Source organism: Caloenas nicobarica, chromosome 19 (genome assembly GCF_036013445.1).
Source record: "Caloenas nicobarica isolate bCalNic1 chromosome 19, bCalNic1.hap1, whole genome shotgun sequence".
Classification (NCBI taxonomy): domain Eukaryota; kingdom Metazoa; phylum Chordata; class Aves; order Columbiformes; family Columbidae; genus Caloenas; species Caloenas nicobarica.
Genome location: NC_088263.1, coordinates 8,440,087 through 8,455,973, shown reverse-complemented (window position 1 = coordinate 8,455,973; position 15,887 = coordinate 8,440,087). Strand labels below are relative to the sequence as shown.

Below are 15,887 nucleotides of genomic sequence, written 5' to 3'. Positions count from 1 at the left end.
CACTAGCGTTTTCCTGTGAAGCACCTACCCATTCCCATCCTGTTGATCTGATTCTGTCTTCCCAGTGTGTTGATGTACAAGCTACGAGCTGCTTTACATACTCTGAAACCTGTTCGTTGATGCTTATTGCCACTGCTACAACTAAGCGTTTGTTCACATTTTCATTATAGGTCACCCAGTTAATTTGCTGAAGTACTTCCCGGAAGATTTTTTGCAAGTGCAGTTCGCTTTCTTTCAGGAATCTTAATCCAATCCTTACCGCAGAGTTGTGTCTCAAAGCTGGCTGAACTCCTCCAGTCAGGAATCCAACACAGAGTAAGCTCTTTAACCACTCACACTTTTCCTTCCTCCTGTAGCCCTGTTGACAAAACTAACTCAAAAGCTTGCACAAAACCAACATATGCCCAAGTTAAAATTTGCTTCCATGTTTTCAGAGGACCACAAAAAGTAGGGCTGGAAGAAATGTTCTATCCTCCTCCATCTGAAACAAGATGAACCATACCTAGTCCATTACTGAGGGCCAGGTATTTAAAATGTTCTCAAAAGCGAATTCGAAGCTATGAAAATGAACTTATTATAGGGTGAAACATCACTCCCTGCACTTGAAACTGCAGCCTTTAGAAAACAGTTGAGCCCTGTATGATGTGTGTGTTGCAGGGGGTATGTGACATGCATCTGAATTCTTGCTCAGAAGGTGCTTCCTGTGGCATTAGCAACTCAGTGGAGAGAAATACCCTGGCTTGTAATTATCAGAAAGACCATCATTTTATTTGGGGTGCCCAGAATTGTGCTTATGAAAGTCCACAGTGCCTCTATAATCAAGATAAAGGGACTTTTGGGTACCCCTGCCTTTGAAAGCATGATGCGAGACATCTTAAAGCAGCCTGATTTGCAGGGAGCACTGAGTATGTATCAGAACTGGAGGCCCTTGAAAGTACCAGTTACTTCTAGCTGATTCTTTCCTACTGGTAGGAACCCACAGGCTCCTTACTGAGGAAAACACCTGCTCTTATAATAGCCAAAGAGAGACCAAGGGTGGGAAATCCATCTGCATAATCTGATGAGCATTAAATTAACGAAGTCAAAAGCCAAGGAACTGACTTAATCTTCTGTGATCTTTTTCCCTCCCTCGTGCAGGGGTAAATTAAGGACACAGTTGCACCTCCCAGTCTCAGGATGTTATTTGGGCTGTGCTCAAAATAATATGCATGAAAAGACAATGTGTGGAATTAATGATCTGAGAGGCAATAAGGACAGCTGAATGAACTTTCAGAGTGCAAAGTTGCACTGTGCCATAGGGGCACTTAGGAGCCAAATTCCCATTTCCTGCAGTGCTGCCAAGTGCGAATGCTTCATCCCTGAGTCTTGAGAGGCTGGCATATTGTGTATGGCATGCATGGGGTGCCAAGGCAGCGTTGGCTGATAAAGCAACTCATCTGTCATCAAGTCTTGGTCTCAAGTCTGACATCCCTTGAGTCTGAAGAGAACATCCCTACGGACATAGAGTTCATAGGTAGTGAAAGCTGAAGTTCAGTTTCTGTATGGGACTGTGGATGGAAAGGAGGGCAGAGTAGGAGGAAGAGGACATCCACCAGCTTTGTGTCCTTCTGAGAAGCATGGAGGAGTGGCGGTGTAGCCCACAGTAGAATGAAACGGGTACAACTACCCTCAATTCACAATCTCTGACTTCAAGGTTGTGTTGAGGGGTAGTAGCAATGCACTAAACCTCCTGCTGTAGGAAAGTATGGGCAAGATGATCATGGGCCTGCTGCTTCTCTCAGACGGGGAGTAGCATATGGTGGCAAATCTGACCAAGCTTCCAGTGATCGCTGTTGTTGGGAGGGGAAAAGGGGAGCGTCAGCCGGCTGGCTAATGAAACGGGTTCAGGGCTCAGCCGCGGCCTTGCTGGGTGGCCCGGGACAGGTCTCTTCAGCACGGTGTGCAGTGTGTGTTGTGAGCACTTGAGATAGGAACGGGGTCTTACTGTGTGTCTGCAGAGTGCTAAGTGCTGAGGGACCTTGGTCTCTGCTCAGGCTCCGTGTGCTACTGTAATGTAAATAATCGTGTGGAGATAAAGATGAGGTCAAGGAACACCTCTTAAAACTTGATCATTTTCCCTGATGAGAAGATTTATATTGCTGTTTCTGGCTGGGCTGGAATTGTGCCAGTTTTTGATCAGTGTCCAAGTAACCATGCAGAAATACTATACCAAGAGGAAAAAAAAAATAGAGTTGCTGGGCTCACATGCCAACATAAAGCTTGCTACCTTCTAATTTTGCAATCAAAACAAATACCATCCTGTACTGCACAGACAGCAGCACGGGAGTGAGCCATCCATTAAATGTTCAGCATTGCCAAGGGAAGTGGCAGGACCGTTAGCTGAAGCAGCGGGCTTGCTGGCACAGCGAACGTTTCATGGGGCTTTATAGCTTCTTTTAAAATAGTCGCCACCACTGCAGACAGTCTGTGGGCTGCATCAGCTGAGTAAAATGTTATTCAGCCTGCACAGGGAATTATTAGCACGTTTTCTCCATGCCAACTGTCTTTCCACTGACTGACCCGTGGAAGCAACTCAGTGAAAGAAAAGTTTAAAAAATAAATTTAAAAAAAAAATCCTTCCAACCTAGCTGGGTTTTTTTGATGACTGGTTTGGCTGAGGGATGAGCCAAACCTCGTAGCTTTCCTGGATGCCCCACTGAGGTTCTAACCTAGCACAAAAAGACAGGATTAAACTTCAGAGAAGCAAGATTTATTTGAGAGTTTGGGTTTTACTTTTAGTTATTGTCTCAGACTGGGATGAGTAAGGAGGAGGAGAAATGCACAATGTGGGAAGCAGTGTACACTCCTCATGTATGACAGCAAAAGGATGTACTTTAAATCTGTAATATCAAAACTGTACATGTGCAGCCAGAAAAATCAAGAACTCTGTTACGTGAACATTACAGATCTGAGAAACAGGATAAGTAATAATTTAAAAATGTAAATGTATGAAGTTATTACTCCAGGGCTAAAAGAAGTCCAGCCCTCACTGGAAGATGCACATATCTGTGCCAGGGCTGGTTTTGGCAGTCTGAGTTCCAGGCTTGGCCAGTACCTTGTACAGTGATGTGCTAGTTCACAACTGAGCTCCCTAACTGTTTAAATAATTATTGATACTAATGCGCTTTCAGTAGATGATGAAGTGCTTAAACTAGAGCTGTGTATTTTGATTCTGCTTGTAGTTATGGGACAATTTGTGTAAGCTTGCTTGGTTTTGTTTGTGAGTCTACTTGAGTGTTGCATTGGATGATTTGTATGGTAGGTTGGGATGTCAGATGGTTGTGCCTCTCACTTTCCGCATGTGATAAATGAGGTCTGACTGCTAGTAGTTATCTTGGGCAGGGCCACGGCGCCTCTGAATGCAATGTCATATGCTTTTGGACATTTCCAAACACTTGCACCCTAAGCTTCCAGATTCCTCATAATCCTGTTTTTTACTTTCTTAAAAAGAATATTATTTTGAAACTTTAGAAGTAAAGGAATGAATATAGAAACAAATTTTTAGTTTTAAAAATTACAGAATGATCTCGTATCAAAGCAGCAGATGATGAGGAAGCTGATAGACCAAGGGTTAAAGGGGTGCAATGAGGCTCATGCACATTAAAGCTGTATTTCTGCCAGGAACAGACACTTGCAGCACTGCTGAGGTAGCCCAGGTAGCTGTTCCTGTCTTTCAGCTGCAGGATTCAGCATTTAAATGACGGCACTGCTGAGAGGTTTGGGGTTTGTCGTCAGTTTTGGTTGTAATAGCCAATGAGTTGGAGCATGTGAGTTAAAGAGGACGAGCTGTTGGAGGACTGGCTGAGCTGGCCATTGTGATTATGCCCATCCTACTTTTGGTAATGTTCTTAATTAAAATCCTTTTTGAGTTGTGTCACTGACTTCTACATGCTTCTGTTATGTGGACTGTACAAGCCTTGTTGAAGCTTGATGATGAAAACAAGCCCGTGAAGACGCAGTGCAGGTCCCAGGGAGTTTGCAGGCTGGCTGGGTGGAGCAGATGAAGACAGAAAGGAACTGCAGCTGTCTCTGGCACAGATGAGGAGCCGTGGTGTGAAGATGCTGAACGCCTTGGCTAAGGTCAGAGAGGGAGTTGGGGAGAAGCAGGAGCTAGATCTGGTTTTGAATTACAATTCTGGGATTTAATAAAAAATAATTTTTAAAAAAATCCTTATCAAATGGAGTTTGAGGACATCAGGAAATTCAAATTAAAAGAGAATAGTTGTATTTAACCTTAGGTTATTTAAAGGGAAGACTTAAGTTACACTGTGTAGTTTCAGCCTTGTGACTGAAATGCTCTGTAGCAGCAGGAATTGTTCTCTGTGGGTGTTCTATTTCCTGTCAATCCTTGCACTGGATTCAGTTTGTTGATCAAGAAGACAGCAAACAAAATGCTTCAGTGGTGGCCACCAGGGGCCTGCAGTCAGCATTGCGTACACTCAGATGATGGATGTTGTTCAGAGGCTTTGGGGTCTGAAATCCGTGCAGAGAGCTGCCCAGAAGGAGACTGAGTGAAACTTCCCAATTATCTTTTTTTTTTCTTCTTCTTTTTAATTCTTTGTCTGTTTACCCCCCTTGATCTGAAGATTACATTTTGTAATACTTCTGCTGCTGCTTTGAATTGATGGAACACCAGGAGAAAATGCTTCCCCAGTTTCAAATCTGAAAACCCAAGTAACATCCTAGTTTTGAAATTCCTTGCCTAGAAGGTGCCAGCATCCCTCTTTGCTGCTTGATGATGACCCTGCCCGCCAACAGCAGCATGACCAGATGAGAGGGCTGGGGAGCAGAGACGAGTTCTTTTTGATCTACTAAGCTGGGATCTTGACTTATCAAAGAATAGGGACCGGAGGCCTGATTCTGGATCTATACTTGTGCTGTGTATGTGGTACAAGAAAGTCCTGCTGTCATCTTTGCTTTTTCGGTGTCCTTGGAATATAATGGCTGGCCTCTGAAATTCAAATGTCTCCACTATCTGGGCAAGCCTGAGAAGAACAATATTTAAACATCCCTCTCTGCTGCAGATCTGTTTGTTTGTACACATCTATTTTTCTAAAATTCCCCCAAATTAGGTATGTGTTTACTTCTTGCCATCATCTAATCAGCAACTCAAAGAGCATGTTGATGTTCTATATTTAGTCCAAATATTCAGTAGAGATGATTAGGGATGTCTGAAATGAGAGAGTTTTTGTGTTTTCCCTAGGATGTCTTACTGTTCTCTCCTTCCTGTGTTACTGCAGCTTTTGTCTCTGCTCATGTTTCTCTGTGCAACCAAGAAGCTCATGTCAGTGAGAGTATGTGTGCCTTTCTGAATGTGTTTGAAATTATTCTCCTCTAGAAAGTGGTTGTGGTCTGTTTGCTATGAGAAGAGTAGCTGCAGTCCTGATGTGGATTGAAATATCAAATGTTTATGGAAGATGACACAGCAAAGCTGTTACCATATGGTAAACAAGACACAGTGATACTAGACCACTTTTTCCCTGCAGTTTGCTTGGGGAAAAAAATAAAATACAATAATGCAATTTGTGTCTTGTTCTGTATTTCATATGTGCCTTTGAGAGCATGACAGTACTCTTAGCCAGGTCATGGCATATAAGTATAATATTAATTATTATTTATATTGAGCCTGTTATCTTGACGCTTCCATACAAAACTGAGGGCCCAGTCAGGTACATGGAGTAAGGGACATAGTGAGACACATTTGAGATTCAAAGTGCAGATCACTTCAAGTTAGGATGTTTCTGTTGAAATCTTTAGTTTACAACTGTTCACAGCACCTCCCACTGCCCATTATTTCATTTCTCTGGTCTGAGGTCCCCTGACAGCTGTCAGCTGCTCTTGATTGTGAGATTTTTAGACTAACCATTGCACCAGTGCAGGGACTTGTAAGCTGACTCAGTGCCAGCCAGCATGGATCTAGAGGCAAAGCAGCTGCGTTTACATGGAGCTGCAAGCTATGGGTTTATTAGCTTGGTTCAGTGCATTCATTGGAGTCCCTGCATCACATTCTAACTATTCCCTGACTGTATTCTTACACTGCCCCATGTGTTTTCTTTTCATGAAGATGCTCTCTGAGCCAGATAAAGCAAAAACCAGTCCTGTGGAGCTTGCTGGCTCTCTGTTGGATTTGAATTTAGGACTTGCTGTTCCACTATCTCTTGGCTTTTGAGCTGTGCCCATCATCAAGATAAAGTGTGTTTGAGGGAACAAAGCAGATGGGGTAAAGAGTCTGAGTTAAGACACTTCTGCCGTTGATAGTGTTCGAACATGCCTACTTCAAGTATCTGTATTTACACATTGTCCTCTTCCTCTCATTTGATCTAGGTTGTATGGTTGGACCCTGGAAATGGGATGTCAGTCCCGTTCAGGGAGCATAAAGGAAGAAAGAGAATCTCCCAGCTGCTGTGACAGCGAGTGAGAGCAAGAGCAGGAAAATGTCGACAGTCACATCAGCAATCCAGGCTCCTCAGGGCCCTGTGAACCCACCGCCTCCGGAGGTCACTAATCCTAACAAGCCTGGCCGGAAGACCAACCAATTGCAATATATGCAAAATGTTGTGGTGAAGACCTTGTGGAAGCATCAGTTTGCTTGGCCTTTCTACCAACCTGTCGATGCGATTAAATTGAATTTGCCAGTACGTATCTGTCACCTTCTGCTCAGTATCCTGTTCTCAGAAAGCTTTGTGTTGGTGAGATCAGTTTTCTGATCACTGGATCAGAATGGTTAGGTTGTTTTGGGGGATTTCCTTGAATGCTCTTAAGATTCACCGAATTAGATGTCTTTCAGAGCTGGAGAGGTGCAGGTCTCTGAATGAGGAAACTGGTTCTCACTTAAGGAAAAGCACACAGACAAGCTGTCTTAGAGTAACTGAAGTGTAGTGCTTTGTTTGTAGCTTACCTCTGTTTAGTTTTATGTCTTCACCGCTTGTCCCACCTCTGTTCAATTTGAGAGAGTCTTAAAGCCCACCCTCTTCTGAGCATTTGGCATTGGGCTCGATGTAACTTGTGCTTTTGATAGACTTTCCTGGATTTGCCACTGACTTCAGTGTTGAGGAAGACAGAAGAAGCTGATTACCAAGGATACTTTGGAGCTAGATATTTTCAAGTGCTGTACTGGAAGTAGAAAGAACAGAACAGTTGCTTTTACCCGTCTGTCTTGTGCCTCATGACACACATATGTATACACACACACACACACACGATGTTTCTGTCAGACAAGATATAGCCCAGTTATTCGTAAATGGCCAGAGTTTACTGAGCTGCTTTCTTCCAGGGAACAGAGCCACATGCTCTTTGCCTCTTCAAAGGGATCCCGTGGGTGTGAAAACTCAGCAGTGGAGGCAAAACCCCCACCCACCCACTTTGCTTAAATACAGACACCACCTCCTGTCCACCCTCCTGTCTGCTCAGCCGGGCAGCCTACTGCAAATTAACTCTGGCTGCTTTGAGCAAGAGGGTTGCAATGTAGGGTTTGAGGGAGCGTGGTTCTGGGATGTAAAGTCACGGACAGTTCCAGCTACAGCAGGTTGTAACCCAATTTTATGGACTGGATCGGGAGTCTTTTGAACTCTAATGTTTTCGATGGGTGCTATTTAAAGTGCTAGCCGAAAGAATAAAATGCTTAACACCTGTGTAATATTTCTCTTGGTCTGTGCTCCTTTGTGTCTTCCTTTTTGTGGATTTAGTTTCTCTATGAAGCATTTTGAGGTGGTTTTACGGTAGATTACCAGAAGGAGGAATCAGCTGGAAGAATAGTTGTTCTCCATGTGTGGCCTAAATCTGCACAAGCCTGGTAGCCAGCAGGATTGTCTTTTCTGCCCTGGCATGCCTTGCCTGGAAATGTCGGTGTCTTGGGCTGGACTCAGAGAGTAGCTGGTGGTTGTTCATGGCTTCAAGTGCACGTGCGGCAGGAGGACTTGCTGCTCTTCTCCAGAACGAGAAAACTACAGCCTACAATTGTGCATGCCTGGAACGTCTCCAGGTTAATCACAGCCTCTACAGGTGATTGAGACTAGCCCAGAGAGAAACCGGGTTAACACGCAGAAGCCTTTTAAGGACTGAAACACCTGAGACTGAAACTTTTAGTGCAGTCTTAGCTTGTGCTGGCACTGATAAACTTCTTTAAGTGCCGGAGGCAGAAACACTGTTTTCCCAAACTGCAGTGAGTCCACCGTTAAACTGAACACCTGCCAAGACTAGTGCTGACCTCGCTGCCCCAAATTCTGGTCCTAGTTGAGTGTGAAGCGCATCACTGCAGTGTTTATGTCAAGTGTGGCACAATCCAAAGTGGTTCCTACAGCCTCGTAAATGGTATCAAGGCTGCAAATGGCTTCCAGGGACAGCTGCTCAGAAAGCATCTTTTCTTCCACATGTTATTCTTAGTGCCTTCCCATTCTCAACTGTATGTATAAAAAGCTGGTAATGCCCAAATAGCCATTTGTGTGTGAGCTTGGGCATCTGTTGGGGGAGTTGTGGAAGGCTGGTGGCTGTGAAAGGAGTTCTGGTGCTTTGTAGTTCAAGTTCATAGGGATGATAGGCTAAAAATCGACAACTTAGAAAATAAATGAAAGCAGAGGTTATGTTTGATTTGCACAAAAATTTGGGCATGTGTTTTTTGGGAGGGGGAATGAGGAGAAGCTGAGACGAGTGATATGTGAAGAACACTTTGGATATCAGGGGAGATAACATCTTTCCTGTTTCTCCAACAGGATTATCACAAAATAATAAAAAACCCCATGGACATGGGGACGATCAAGAAGCGCCTGGAACATAACTATTACTGGAGTGCCAGTGAATGTATGCAGGATTTCAACACCATGTTTACAAACTGTTACATTTATAACAAGGTAAAAAGCCCAGGAAAGCCTGTCTTTAGCTGGTGCACTGCCTAGAAAAGTCCCACCTCTGATTGTTAGAGTGCAGGTTTTGAACGGGACCAGCCTGCTCTGCTCTGGGCCCTCCTTTGCAAGGATTTGAAATGCCACTAATTGCAACCACATTACTTGGAAGTGCACAAAGCTGTCTTTGTGCTGTGCTTTTCTTCCCCTAGACTAGTTAAAATGCCAAATCTGCCTTTTAATTATAGGTAGATTTCTGCTTTGGGGTTAGGCAGCAGGTTTTTACTACTTTTATTTTCAGTTAGGAATTCTTAAAGATGAGCTACAGTTTATGCAGTGCTTTGCAGGTGTTCTGTGCAGTGTTTTAGTGCTCTGTGTTACACTGGCTGTCTAGCAGTAAATAGTATCTCTTGGCAGCAGAGAGCAGTTCAGGACATATAGCTCTGTTCTCTGCCTATGTCTCGTCCATACTTGCACACCTTTAGATTGCTTATTATTGGTTTTGGTTTGGCTTGTTTGCAGTTTTGTTAGGTTTTTAAAAGCCTCTATTCTTCGCATTATGTTTTCTACAGTGGTTTGTCATCGTTGACCCATACTGGAGAAACAAGCTGAAATAAACAGATTAATTAGTTTGAGCCACAGAGTGTGTGTTTACACACTTCTCTTGGACCTGCTGGCAAGGAGGGGAGGACAGCTCGTCTGTTCCAGTTTGCTGCTTCCACACTGATGCGCAGGGTGCTAGTTAGCAGGCTCCTGCTGGAAATCCTGAGAACCCTCTGGATGCAGCGTACTTAGAGGCTGTAATTATTGCATGCTAGGCCAGGATAGGAGGGCATTGCAAGGAGGGAGAAGAGCTGGTCTGTTTATTGTCAAAGCTTAGATACTATAACTTATTTGAAGAGCGTTGGTCATTGGGGTTTTGAAAGCCTGATCTTGAACCTCTTTGCTACTAATATGTGCATGATACAACATGGGCTTGTATTCGTCTTTTTTGCAGCCCACAGATGACATCGTCCTTATGGCCCAAGCCCTGGAGAAGATATTTCTGCAGAAGGTTGCCCAGATGCCTCAAGAGGAGGTTGAATTATTACCCCCAGTTCCTAAAGGCAAAGGTCGCAAGCCATCGACAGGCACACAGAGTGCAGGTATCAACCCAGTCTGGTGACAGTAAATGTTGGGAGCCTGTTTCTGAGGCCTGTCCCACTCCATTCTGTTGAGCGCAAAGTGCTCTGGGAGCATGAGGGGGTGAAAACTCTCCCAGAGCAACACATTACATGTGCAAAGCTTGAAATGCTTTGCTTGCACATGGCTGGCCTAAAACTTGTGGTACAAGAACTTAGGTCAGTGATTCCGCTTTTTTTGGTTAAGCCCTGGGTAACTGCACCGAGCAAATCACAATGCGTCCTTTGCGATGATCTTGTGGCCCTGGCCTGGGAGCCTTTTGCCCAGCCCGTGATCGCACAGTCCAGTGACACCTGTGTCACTTTGTTCCCGGTGTCTTGTCGGCACTTGTAACCATCAGTACTTTGCAGCGCATTTTCCCTTTGTCGTTTGAAAGGAGCGCAGCAAGCAGTGGCCGTGTCTTCCGTCTCCCCGCCGGCCCCGTTCCAGAATGTTCCTCCAGCCATGTCACAGACACCTGTCATTGCCGCCACCCCCGTGCCAACCATCACTGCTAATGTCCCGCCTGTCGCTGCCCCTCCTGCCGCTGCTCCCCCTCCACCTGCTGCTCCGATAATGCCTGTGGTGCCTCCTACGCCACCGGTAGTCAAGGTAAATGGAGAACTCAACCCCTTCCTCTTCAGAAAGCAATTTGGCCCAGCAGTGCTTTATTTTTGTCCCCTTGCTGCTGGTTATGTACATTCCTTCTCTCCGCATTTGACTCCTTGCCTCTCTGGCCATCATTGTCCCTTCGAGGTGTGCTCAGACAAGTGCTTGCTGTCACGTTTGAGAGGGCTGAGAAAAGTTTTGACAGTTTTACCTCACCCGAGCTGAGGTGAAATCACCTGTAATTGCTCTAGGCTCTTCTCTGACCATGGCCTTAGCCGGTGCTGATGCTCCATGAACCAGAAGGCTGCTGGAGCTTTCCCCCATTTTGCACCACATAGCCCAAAGTATCTCTTCCCTCTAACTGACCCCCTGATTTCACTGGTACTATTAAATTAAGATTTGCAGGCTCCAGCACTAGGAATGTCCCTCTCTGCCATAAACCAGTTCAAGACAAGCCTGTCACTCCTGTTGGAGGAGACTGATGTTGCCTGAAGGTTTTGGGTGCATTAGTTCTGTCTTCCTTACTGAGTAATCTTCTGGGATTGGTGTTTTGCTTATTTACTATGTTAATTTATGGATAAATTAAAACATTGCTCTAAATAATTGGGATTTTCCAAGCAAGCTGTGTTTTGCTTTAAAAATGATGAAAGCATAGCTCAGAGAAAGCTGTATTTTTTCTAAACTGGGAAATTAACTGCAACAGTATTGGTGTTTTCTGATGTGAGGTTGCATGGATCAGCAGAGCCACAGAATTGTTTTGCTTATTTAACCCTAGAGCTGGGGAATTATTAGAGTAATTGTAAGTCAGATCTTCTTGCAGCTAAGCTGTCCTCTTCAGGAGCTTGTCTCATACTTCAGTTTCTGTCCAAACAACTTGCTTCTGAGAATTAATTTAACTTTAAAACTCAAGGGTGAAGCCAGAAGTGAGTTTGCCAAATACACGCTGCAAAATTAATCTTGCTTGGGATTTACTTAAGATTTCCCTTAGATTTCCCTAAGGAACTTTTCCCCTTTCTCTCTCTCCAGCAAAATAAATCCTTCATAGGAGCACGAGAGAGCTGACTGGACAGTCACAGCTTGAATTTATGTGAGATGGGTTTTATTTGCTTAAGGCGAAATCATTAAATCCTTGCTTTTGTCCGTAATAAGCAATCTACCTTTGCACACCCACTAAATACAAGGGAGTGAGGGCTTATGGGTCTTTGGTGATTAATATGCTTTGGTTCAGAACTTATAGCCTGATCCTGCCACTGGGGACTCAGACATGTGGTTAAGTTACTGACACTTACTAAGTCACGATGCATCACCTGAGCTGCAGTAATCGACCGGGCGCACTCCTTTCCCTTGGCAAACATGAGGTAAGAGTCCTTAGTTTAAATCTCAGTGAAATACATAGAGCTAACACATTTTTGCATCGTGTTTGGGGTTGGGTTGGAGACGTGCAATGGCTGGTTACTGTGGCTCAGATGACGTGTAGTAATACATCGTGTTGTAGTCACTGAACTGTGTGTTGAAGCCTCTAGTCACAAGTCCCATTTATCCCATGAAGTAATTGTATTTTCTGTCAGAGGACAGGCAGATCTCAAAAAAATAATGATGAATTATGCTAGGCTTCTGCTAGCATAGCATGAGAGCTGGGCACGTACTGATGAAATCTGTCCATCTGCTGTTTCAGAAAAAGGGAGTGAAGCGGAAAGCAGACACAACCACCCCCACCACCTCTGCGATCACTGCCAGCCGAAGCGAGTCTCCCACAACCCTCTCGGACCCCAAACAGGCCAAAATCATCGCTCGACGGGAGAGCGGCGGCCGGCCCATCAAACCACCAAAGAAGGACCTCGAAGATGGAGAGGTCCCCCAGCACGCAGGGAAGAAGGGCAAGCTCTCTGAGCACCTCAAGTACTGTGACAGCATTCTCAAGGAGATGCTCTCCAAGAAGCATGCAGCCTATGCATGGCCATTTTACAAGCCTGTTGATGCAGAGGCCTTGGAATTACATGACTATCACGATATTATCAAACACCCTATGGATCTCAGTACTGTTAAAGTACGTCCTCATTTACCACCTCTTTGCAGGGTGTCGCAGCCCTCTGGTTGCAGAGGACTGGCTCCTTCTGGGGGAGGGGGAAGGGCTGGGGTGGAAAACTGAACCTGTTTGGATATCATCTGGATATTTTTATATTTTGCTTCTTTCTCCTCTCCTTTTTTTCCCATAACCTGGGACGTCTTTTTTTTTTTTTTTTTTTTTTTTTTTTCTCTGCCCTGCAAAGCAGACTGTATGATGGCATCCTCTCCTCTTTGTGGATAGTCCAGCTATTTAAACTTGTATCCTTGGGATTGTGTTGCACTCTGAGAAGAAGAGGTGCTGTATTTCATAGGATTCGATTGATAGTATCCCATTTCCAGAAACTGCTGCCTGTCTACTTGTTGGCATGATGTGTGGTCCCGATAGGCTTACACGGAGCAATTCCAGCCGCAACGTGATGATCGCCTGGTACTCGGGGAGGGGAGGAAACACTATGGTGCTCGTGTGGTTCATGCCTGGCTCTTCAAGAGCTTAGCTTAGTGTGGCCCGATATTCAAGGTGTTTCTCCCAGTAGACTGGGAGGTTTCTCCGAATCCCTCCTAAATATCAATGGAGCAAAGGTGTGTGTGTGTTTTTTTTTTTTTTTCTAGTTCTCATCTTCTGCTTGTCAGCCAGCCATTGGAACTGGTGTTGGTGGAGGTGAGACTTTCTTCCATGTGCAGGAAGTATTTCTGCCAATGTCACTGGCACACCAAAAGTGTCTTGCTGCTATCTGAGCCTGTGTCTGGGATTGTCTTTAAATGCCCAGGTGACAAAAGGGCAACTGCGTTTGTGATTCTTTTCGTGTTCTTTGGCAAATACGACATTGTACCTGGAAGCAGCATGCTGTGCCATTCAGATGTGGTGGTGCAGGGGTTCTTACTGCAGATGGGGGATACAGGTGCACAAGTCATACAAAACAGGGGCCTGCAACCACTTGGCAGGTAGACAATTTCTTTAAACCTGGGTCTTTTAAATGCAAATGAAACCTAGTGTTAGCTTTTTTTTCCTTTTGGTAGGAGTAATTGGAGCTAAGGTTTCATACAGAGTAGTAACATATGCATAAAATCAGTTAAGTTCTAGAAATGCTGCGAACTATTCTCTAAACCCAAGTCATTCAGTCCCAAACAGCAAGAGAAATGGACAAAAGTGAGAGCAGAAAAATAAAGCTACAATGTGCAGATATTTAGTTCCTGATACTTATCCTCACTATACTAGGAAATAACATTCTAAGTTCATAAAGGGTGAATTCTGTATCCATTCTCTATCAGTTGGACTTTTAAATCAAGAGTAGGTGTTGTAGGTAACTGTAAATACCTATCTTGCTGTAGGAATTGTCAAATTCATGCCTGGTGTTAGCAGAAAGTCACAGGTAGATGGTCATGATCTTTTCTGCCCGTTCAGATTCACAGGGTGTGCTGGTTTGACTGAAATGGAGCTAATTTTCTTAATGCAGTGAGAAACTTTTCTTTTTCGTAGCCAGCATGGTCGTTGTTTTGCATTTAGTTTGAGAGTAATAAGATAGCACCCTGGGAGAGAGTTAATGTTTTCTTCAACTTCCCAGTGTTTGGGACTTGATATGGAAAGAATGTGAGAACTCATTGATGTCTCGGCAGTTGTCTAGGAGGCCAAGGACGACTTTGCCCATCTGACTCCAGATGCAAGTTGGCAAAATTCATGCCTGGTGTTAGCAGGAAGTCAGAGTTAGGTGGTCATGATCTTTTCTGCCCTTTCAGATTTACAGGACAAATACACCCAAGTAGCACATAGAAATACATGCTTAAGGTACTCCTGTAATTGTAACTTGGTTGTTTGTTGACTCCTGCCCTTTCATTCCATGTTTACATCAGTTTCTGATCCAGCAAACACTTTTTCTAAATGACACTATTTTCTAATAGAATGTGGGCCCTGACAGATTTATATAGTACTATTCAGAAAAATAAAACAACCCAAATTTAGAATCTTAGTGTTTAAACTGTTACGGAGCACTATCAACTACTTTGGTTGTCTGGTGTGTGTTTGCTTCCTTGTTTTAAAAAGCAGAAACTCTGGATGTTATTTAGGAACCAATAAGCCTGATCAAACTACTGTTCTTTTAGAGAAGTGTGGTTTTTTGAGCCTTTTCTGAGCTGTCCCCAAGATGCACGCATCCTCCATGCAGTTGCTACAAATGCCTTTTGCTTATGGCTTTTTTCCCCTTTCCCTTTTGGCTTGTTTGTTTGCAGAAAAAAATGGACAGTCGCGAATACCAGGATGCGCAAGGTTTTGCAGCAGATATTCGGTTAATGTTCTCTAATTGTTACAAGTACAATCCTCCAGACCACGAAGTGGTAGCGATGGCCAGGAAGCTCCAGGTAAAGGTGTTGTCAAATGCGTCTTCCAGAGTACATTTAGTTCAGCTACGAGGTGTCAATTTGGAGATCCAAGCGTGGATCTGCTCTTGGCACCAGCAAGGGAGAAAGAGTTGGTGGTTCCTCCAGCCCTTGGAAAGAGCCACGTTCTCTGCTGCAGAACTGTCATGCTCATCACATGGCACGGCCTATCACCACGTTCTGCTCCGAAAATGTTATAATTGTTACCGTATAAAGTAATGGGATAATTTTCTTTGGCTTATGGAATATGTATGCCCATCTGTACATTATTATTTAGTTGTACAGCAGCTTGTGTAGTGCAGCAAGACCCTGACCCATGGTGGGGTGTCTGGCATGTTTAAAAGGCCAAAGTGTGGTCTTGGTGGCTGAGGCTCCTTTCATCACCAGTTTTTCCTCCCTCTTTATAGGATGTCTTTGAGATGAGGTTTGCAAAGATGCCTGATGAGCCTGCAGAGGCCCCACCTCCGCCTCCACCAACAGCACCAGTGGTGAGCAAAAGCACAGAGAGCAGCCACAGCAGCGAGGAGAGCTCTTCTGACTCAGACAGCTCAGACTCGGAAGAAGAGCGAGCGACTCGGCTGGCAGAGCTCCAGGAGCAGGTATTGCAGTGGCTAAGCTGTGTGTGTCTGTGCAGTAGAAAAGGCATAGCGGGAGGAAGGGTTTGATTTTATTCTTAAAAATCCCATCAAGGCCAGGATGCAGCAAAGCAATCTCCCTTCTGCCAGCTAAAGGGGAAGAATGCTCAGCTGTGAAATCAGTGCATGTTTGATGTGACGTTAATTTTCTTTGAGAGAGCCATTCTCG

General features: G+C 44.5%; 1 protein-coding gene across 4 annotated transcripts in view; it reads left to right on the top strand.

Moving 5' to 3' along the window:
• Positions 1-15,887, top strand: part of BRD3 (bromodomain containing 3) — a 41,565-nt gene that overhangs the window by 16,348 nt on the left and 9,330 nt on the right. For 2 of the 4 annotated variants that reach the window (XM_065648235.1, XM_065648233.1), the window contains 7 exons: positions 6,364-6,674; positions 8,748-8,885; positions 9,874-10,021; positions 10,435-10,649; positions 12,322-12,693; positions 14,937-15,065; positions 15,491-15,682. In XM_065648235.1, coding sequence (XP_065504307.1) covers positions 6,474-6,674; positions 8,748-8,885; positions 9,874-10,021; positions 10,435-10,649; positions 12,322-12,693; positions 14,937-15,065; positions 15,491-15,682 — 1,395 coding nt within the window. In that variant the 5' untranslated portion in view covers positions 6,364-6,473. Of the gene's footprint in view, positions 1-170; positions 316-6,363; positions 6,675-7,724; positions 8,041-8,747; positions 8,886-9,873; positions 10,022-10,434; positions 10,650-12,321; positions 12,694-14,936; positions 15,066-15,490; positions 15,683-15,887 lie in introns of those variants that run through there. The other 2 variants (XM_065648234.1, XM_065648236.1) reach the window with 2 other exon arrangements.